Here is an 8,484-nt window from a genome sequence, read left to right on the forward strand (position 1 = left end):
CTGTATTCTACATACTAAAAACTCATAGATAGGCAACATCAGTCTCTTAGTCTCTACTTTTAAGAACCAAGAAACATTTCCAATTTCAAACTTCAAAATTCTAAGAAAGACCAATGAAAGTATTTGTTGACTTTGTTTGTTTGTAATTTGATAGTTGCAATAGAGAAGAGAGAATTTAAACCCTAAATATTTTATTTAAAAATACTCAAAAGGTGATAAAACTACAATATTCTTGGCATTACGATTATAAAAAATGTTCATGGGTTATCATAATTATCAGATTTCTTATTTACACAAAAAAGATTACGTCTAACTTTCTTGAGCATTTCCCTGGTTACCGGCTAGTATTTAACAATTGACAAACAACTGTAAACTAATTATGACAATAATGATAAATATAATAATTGAGAAGGTGAGTTCAACCCCTCCTATATAGTATTTTCTTTATTTTCTATTTTACACTATAGACGGGCATGCTGCCTATACTAACTTCGGATAGTTTTCAGAGGTGATTATTTTTCTAGACTTTTTCCCCCCTCTCTAATGGGAAGTATTCAACTCGCTTCAAGGAGAAAATAACAGATTTTAGGTGGCTAAGAGCTTGCCATTTAAGGCTAAGAAGTTAGGGTGATATATAGTAGTAATAATCTTATCTTATAGAATAATGAACCAAAAAAAAGACATGTTATAATCCTTTAGAGTTATTCGCATAATTCAATCATAAAGTTGTTAATAATTTATCCTTCCATGGTCAATGAAATTGATTTAATCTTAACTGGTCATTAACGGTTTGATTATAACGATAAACTATAAATTAATTAGGGAAGGAGGAAGCACGAAAGCTAATAATAGTATAGAAGTTGAAGTGTAAACAGGAGAGTTCTTAGCAACCACGCATAAAATTAGTTAATATTAGTTGGATAGCTTTAATGGTGATGAGCTCAGGTACTGTAGTATAAATAGCTTCAAACCGAATAGGGAAACCATCATACCGTACAACAAATTGGCAATAGCAAGGAAATAATGAACAATAAAATGGGAAAGAATTTGAGCATTGTAACTATTTCCTTACTATTGTTGTTGGCATCCACCAGTGCCGGGCAAGTCTTTGACGTTAAATCATATGGTGGACAACCTAATGCCGATATCACCCAGGTATGAACATGTGTAGCACAATTAACTATACCTAATTAGCATGAGAAGTGGGTTCTAGTTAACTTAACTAGTAAAGTCTTTTAATGTCAAATAAAAGTACTCGGGTTGAAACTCTACTCACACTAAAAACTCTTTGGTGTCTTCACCAGATGATAAAACATTAACATGAAAAATGATTGTAATATACTAATTTTGATTTTTCATAACGTGTTTATCAGGCTTTGACAAAAGCTTGGAAAGCTGCATGTGCAGTAGCAGGAAGTAAAGTTGTGATTTCAGCAGGGACATACAAACTAGGTGTAGTGACTTTATTAGGTCCATGCAAAGGTGCTGTTGAGTTTCACCTTCAGGGCACCCTACAGGCCCCATCAGACCTTTCCTCCTTCAACGGTAAAGACTTTTGGGTTTCTTTTCAACGTATCAACAGTCTCACTGTGTCAGGCGGTGGAGTTTTTGATGGCAAAGGACAAACGGCATGGCAAAAAAATAATTGTGCCAAACAGTATAGTTGCAAAACACTTCCTATCGTAAGATATAGTTGCATTTCAATTTTCATTATATTTATGTAGATATATACAGACACTACAACTTTAAGAAATTTAACCATCACGAAATACTAATTCAAGCACTTATTCGTTTATTGATGTTAAGGATATTATCATATTATTAATAATTTGATGTAAGCTTTATATAGTGAGGTGTCACAACTCACCAAAAAAGAGAATTCCAAATTCGTATATGAGAAAGTCCAAATACAAAATATGGACACAACTTGTGTGCCATGACCCTAACTTGTGCAACTGTGTGCAATGGAGAAAAAGTGGTGGTTAAAGGTGAAAGCGATGGTTCACTAATCATAATCACATATAACATCAAGCTGTGACAAATTGTTTGGTCCAAAAAGATTTTTGTTTTATTTTTTTTATATATAATATTGTTAATGTAGTACCAACCACATTCATTGATGTATATTTGTAATTTTTTTTAATATAGCAATTCGAAGAAGTGTTAGCATTTTACTATAATATATTTAAATGAAAATATTTTTAGGAGAATATTTAAATGAAACTATGGCGTTCATATTTGGTGTTTCGATATATCTAACTTGTAACATGAACAGAATATAAGGTTCGATTACGTCACAAATTCAATAGTCCATGACATTCAATCGAAGGACAGCAAATTTTTCCACATAAATGTTATGGGATGCAAGAACTTGAAAATCCAACATGTTACCATAACTGCACCTGGAGATAGCCCTAACACTGATGGAATCCACATCGGACGTTCGTCTAAGATCACCATCACCAATGCCAAAATTGGAACAGGTGACGATTGCATCTCCATTGGTGATGGAACCCAAGATGTAACTACTAACCAAGTAACTTGTGGACCTGGCCATGGTATCAGCATTGGAAGTCTTGGAAGGTACCAAAATGAACAACCAGTTTCAGGAATTAGAGTAATTGGTAGCACCCTTAGCAGTACAAAGAATGGTGTTAGAATCAAAACATGGCCTTCTAGCCCTCCGGGGAGTGCGTCTGATATGCATTTCGAGAATATTATCATGAACAATGTTGCCAATCCTATCCTCATTGATCAAGGCTATTGCCCAAACAATCAATGCTCAAACAAGGTTATTATAAACATCACAAATATATACACTCATTTTGATGTTAAAAGTTAAAAAAAGGAAAAACAAATTATAGATATTAATATCAAATTCTTGTGTGGAATTTTGTCTGTTTGTTTTGCTTTCAGTCTCCCTCGAAAGTTAAGATCAGCAATGTTAGTTTCAAGAACATTAGAGGAACTTCTGCAACAAAGGAAGTTGTGAAGCTTATTTGTAGTAACAGTGTACCATGCCAACAAGTGGTGGTTGCAGACATTGATCTCGTATACAAGGGAGCAGGAGGATCTACTACTTCCACTTGTGTTAATGTCAAGCCCACCATTTTGGGCAAGCAGAATCCTCGTGCTTGTACCAACAAACAATAATATAATACCTCCCAAGCTATTGTAACTAATGCGGAATGAGGAAATACTGTTTGCAAATAGGTTATAGGAGTTCTATTCTAAGTAGAATTTCATTTACTTCTGTCTATCATGTTCCCTTTTTCTTTATTTAAATGAAATTGTGGAACGTTGGATAGTAATTTTTAGATTTATTTGAGTTCAGCCTTTTACTAAAAGCTACTATGATCTGGAGTATTGTTGTAGATAGTATTTGTTCTGTTACTATAGCTGGGATATTTCGGAATAAAACAAAAGTTGTTATTATACTCTTTGTAATTTTTTTTTTTTAATTCTTCACCAAATACATGCTTGTGTTTATGATATGGTAATATTCAATTCATCTGCATGCATGTTTTTAATGTGAAATTAACTTGCTCTCATACTCTTCGACGACAATAAGATGTAAAACTCATAAAACGGATGTCATATATTCAAATTTGTGTCTCTTAATATTGTATATTTTTAATATAGATTTCTGTAGCAACTGAATTTTAATCACTTTTATTTTTAAAAATATAACACTTATTATTGAAGTTGATTAAACCACCAACGTAAAAATTAAGATAGGAAATAAAAACTAATTACATAAATATTTTAGTAAATTTACTTAATTTTCTTTCTAAAATGAAGCAATTTTGGATGAGTAATCTGCATATTCTAACAAATGAATAACAACGAAATTAAGTGATTTCAAGTACCTAAATGGTTTGTTGTATTAACTATTGTCTTTTATCAATAATTTTGTAGCTCAATGATGTAGACACCGTATTTTGTCCGCCCTTGATTTGTGTGCTAGACCTCAAAAATTTCAAAAATATTATTTTCTCTTCATAGGGCAGTAGAAGAATCTAGATTAACGGGGCACAACCCGTTTGGGCATCGGAGCACTCAAAGTGCCTTGGTCGGTCAAATTCACAAAAATGCCCCTAGTCAACCCTGGGTTGACCAAAAGACAAAGTTGGTCAAAGTCATCCCAAAAAAACATTTTTCATGTTTCTACATCAAATTTGAGCTACTCGGTGATTTTCTCAACTTTGACCAAGTTTGACCCGAGGTTGAATCCCAAGGGCACTAGAAATCCTAATTTTGATTCAATTATTAGAACGGGTTTAGACTAGCACCATTATGAAGATTATCAAATTCCCTTTCCAACGACTATTCATGGGTCAAAATCAGAGTTAAAACGATTGAAATATCTATAAAACTGTGAAAAACACATTAGCACACTTCCCAAGGCCATAATTTTTTATCCGATCGTTGTTTTTTAATTTCATTAGTGTTCTGGAAACTAGACATCTAGCGCTTTCCAAGGACACCAAGATCAGCTCAATCTGAGTCTGGAAAGGCCTTCAAATATGCATTGGAAGCTAAACAAAGCAAAAGGCCGAAACAACTGATGTCAACGGGGTGGCCGGCAGCCCTACAAGGCATGTCGGAAGCCGTAGAGTCACTTTTCAGCTATAAAGGTTTCTAGACCCAACATTTTGCAAAAAAAAAAAAAAAAAAAAAAAAAAAAAAATTTTTTTTTTTTTTTTTTTTTTTGAAAAGACAAGAATTTAGGCAGTTTTTTTAGCTAGATTCTCACTCTCCTCTCTCTAATTTCTCTCTCCAACACCATCAAACACCTTAGATTCATCTTTTTTCTCTACAGTCATCAAGGTAGTGTTCTTGCACCCAATTTATATATAATATTGTTAATGTAGTACCAACCACATTCATTGATATATATTTGTAATTTTTTTTAATATAGCAATTCGAAGAAGCGTTAGCATTTTACTAGAATATATTTAAATGAAAATATTTTTTTGAGAATATTTAAATGAAACTGTGGCGTTCATATTTGGTGTTTTGATATATCTAACTTGTAAACATGAACAGAATGTAAGGTTCGATTACGTCACAAATTCAATAGTCCATGACATTCAATCGAAGGACAGCAAATTTTTCTACATAAACGTTATGGGATGCAAGAACTTCCAAATCCAACATGTTACCATAACTGCACTCGGAGATAGCCCTAACACCAATGGAATCCGCATCGGACGTTCATCTAAGATCACCATCACCAATGCCAAAATTGGAACAGGTGACGAATGCATCTCCATTGGTGATGGAACCTAAGATGTTACTGCTAACCAAGTAACTTGTGGACCTGGCCATGATATCAGCATTGGAAGTCTTGGAAGGTACTAGAATGAACAACTAGTTTTAGGAATCAGAGTAATTGGTGGCACCCTTAGCAGTACAAAGAATGGTGTTAGAATCAAAACATGGCCTTCTAGCCCTCCTGGGAGTGCTTCTGATATGCATTTTGAGAATATTATCATGAACAATGTTGCAAATCCTATCCTCATTAATCAAGGCTATTGCCCAAACAATCAATGCTCAAACAAGGTTATTATAAACATCACAAATATATACACTCATTTTGATGTTAAAAGTTAAAAAAAGGAAAAATAAATTATAGATACTAATATCGAATTCTTGTGTGGGTTCTTGTCTGTTTGTTTTGCTTTCAGTCTCCCTCGAAAGTTAAGATCAGCAATGTTAGCTTTAAGAACATTAGAGGCACTTCTGCAACAAAGAAAGCTGTGAAGCTTATTTACAGTAACAGTGTACCATGCCAACAAGTGGTGGTTGCTTACATTGATCTCGTTTACAAGGAAGCAGGAGGATCTGCTACTTCCACTTGTGTTAATGTCAAGCCCACCGTTTTGGGCAAGAAGAATCCTTGTGCTTGTACCAACAAACAATAATAAAATGCCTCCCAAGCTATTGTAACTAATGCCAAATGAGGAAATACTATTGGCAAATAGGTTATAGGAGTTCTATTCTAAGTAGAATTTCACTTACTTCAATCTATCATGTTCCCTTTTTCTTTATTTAAATGAAATTGTGGAATGTTGGATAGTGATTTTTAGATTTGTTTGAGTTCAGCATTTTACTAAAAGCTGCTATGATCTGGAGTGTTGTTGTAGATAGTATTTGTTCTGTTACTGTAGCTGGGATATTTCGGAATAAAACAAAATTTGTTATTGAATTCTTTGTAATTTTTTTTTATTCTTCACCAAATGCATGCTTGTGTTCATGGTATGGTAATATTCAATTCATCTGCATGCATGTTTTTAATGCGAAATTAACTTGCTCTCATACTCTTCGATGACTATAAGATGTAAAACTCAAAAAATGGATGCCATATATTCAAATTTGTGTCTCTAAATATTGTATATTTTTAATATAGATTTCTGTAGCAACTAAATTTTAATCACTTTTATTTTTAAAAATATAACACTTATTATTGAAGTTGATTATACCTTTAAGGTTAGAAATAAAATCCAATTTCATAAATACTTTAGTGAATTTACTTAATTTTCTTACTATAATGAAACAATTTCGGATGATTAATTTGCAGATTCTAACGAATGATTAACAATGAAATTTAATTATTTTGATTAGCCAAAAACGTATTAACTCCTGGTGATGAATTAATTGATTAATTAGCAAAGTTTATTAATTAATCAAATTAACATGCAAAGCTTGTGGTAGCACAAACAAATCACAAAATAAATAAGTATGTAGCGGAAATTAAATTGACACGGTGATTTATTTATAAATGGGGAAAACCTATACGGCAAAAAGTCCGCCAAGTGATTTTAAGGTCACCACTCCCGAGAATCCACTATTATCACAACAAGCGGCTACAAGTAATGGAATCACAATACCTTTGACCAACCTACAGTTGTATCCTTAACCCAATACCCAATTGGACTTGTTTTGTAGTGACAATCTCTTCTTTTCAATGCACGGCGTCTAGTACGTGACTAACTAATTGTGCGGATCTCAGTACACGACTTGATCACCATCTTAAGAAGGATGTTGGCTACAAAGTTCTTCAGTTCATCCAGACGATAAAGATCATGAAGTTGTTTTGTCACAAAACACTACGGTCTACAAACACAGCAGCTTCTTCAAGAGAAAGAAGAACTAGGGCAAATCCTATCTCCAGTCATAATTTGCATCAACAAGACTTTTCTTCACCCTCATGCAACTTGTGTAAGCTTTGATGGCCCTTAAAATAATCCTTATATATGTTAAGGTTTATGAGAAAAGACTAAACACATACTCATGGATTGGATGAAAAACAGTCTTGAAACACTGAACTTCATAAACCTCGACAGATACCCTATCTGTCGAGAAGCTATCGAGCCTCAGGCTGAAAAAGCTCTCTTTAAATCTCGATAGATGCTAGTTGTCGAGCTTTAATGAACAACACTTTCTGGCTTGATTCTTAGACAGACTTGCATAGCTTTAACACTTGAATTTGAAACAAGGTTTCTTGAAGTTTTAAATACATCCTAGATCTACTCAGTTACAAATAAAGTGCGTTTTGTCAAAGGATTAGCCAATTACATAAAATAGTGATATATGTTCCTAACATTGATCACATATGTCCTAACAATCTCCCCATTTGGCAATACATGACATAACCATAACAAACAAATGAGATATGAGAGACGTCATAAATCACTCAACTCATATTCACTTGTTAAATACAATAAAATCTATCCTAACACAAACTCTTGAAAAACTTTGCAATAAGAGAGTTTATGGTAAGTAAACTTTGACAACCTGTATTTCTAAAATACTTTAAACAAAACTCATCAAGGCATCTTATAATGAAACAGAAATAATAGATTGCATACAATTAATAAGAATATAAAGATAGAAAAGAAACAACACATGTAAGGGGTAGGTGAAAAACATAAATCAATATATAAAGCAAATATAGCTGCAATGTATGTCAAAATGGTCACAAGACCAACATACAAGAATAATGTATTTAAAAGAGAAAGAGAAGATAAAAGATACATAAAACCCTCACTACATCCTTCAATATCAACACTCCCCCCAACAAAAATCTCTTATACTAACCCTCCCCCTATGAGTATGACTACTCTTATATCTAAAACTAATCTCCCTTTTTGTCATGAGTGACAAAGGGTAAGAGTATCAAGTAGACATCTCGTCATTGCTAGGTGAGCTAGCATCTCTATCCTCATCATCCTTATCATTGTCAGAGTCGTCATCGTCCTCGGATGCCTTGTCTTCGTTGGATGCCTCAGGAGGAGGAGAGGGAGACTCTACGAAGCCACCAAGGCGAGCCTACCTTCTGGCAATACGGCCGACACAGGTGTTCACCTGACACGACTCATTAGTGAGAGTGTCAAGGTGAGCATCCATGTGCTGAAGTTGTGCGATGATCGCGTCTAAAGTCACACCACTCGTAGAAGAAGGAGCAGACGTGGATAGAGC

The 8,484-nt window shown here is 33.8% G+C and overlaps 1 protein-coding gene and 1 pseudogene across 1 annotated transcript; both read left to right on the forward strand.

The window, feature by feature from the left end:
• Positions 1–1,035: 1,035 nt before the first annotated feature.
• On the forward strand, positions 1,036–3,153 carry LOC112033989 (exopolygalacturonase). Its single transcript, XM_024066772.2, has 4 exons — positions 1,036–1,155; positions 1,374–1,682; positions 2,276–2,791; positions 2,917–3,153. Exons 1-4 carry the CDS (start codon positions 1,036–1,038, stop codon positions 3,151–3,153), a joined length of 1,182 nt encoding a protein of 393 aa, XP_023922540.2.
• Positions 3,154–4,600: 1,447 nt separating this feature from the next.
• Positions 4,601–5,927, forward strand: LOC112033990 (exopolygalacturonase-like; annotated as a pseudogene).
• The last annotated feature ends 2,557 nt before the right edge of the window (positions 5,928–8,484 follow it).

Source organism: Quercus suber, unplaced genomic scaffold (genome assembly GCF_002906115.3).
Source record: "Quercus suber isolate HL8 unplaced genomic scaffold, Cork oak 2.0 scaffold_332, whole genome shotgun sequence".
Lineage (NCBI taxonomy): Eukaryota > Viridiplantae > Streptophyta > Magnoliopsida > Fagales > Fagaceae > Quercus > Quercus suber.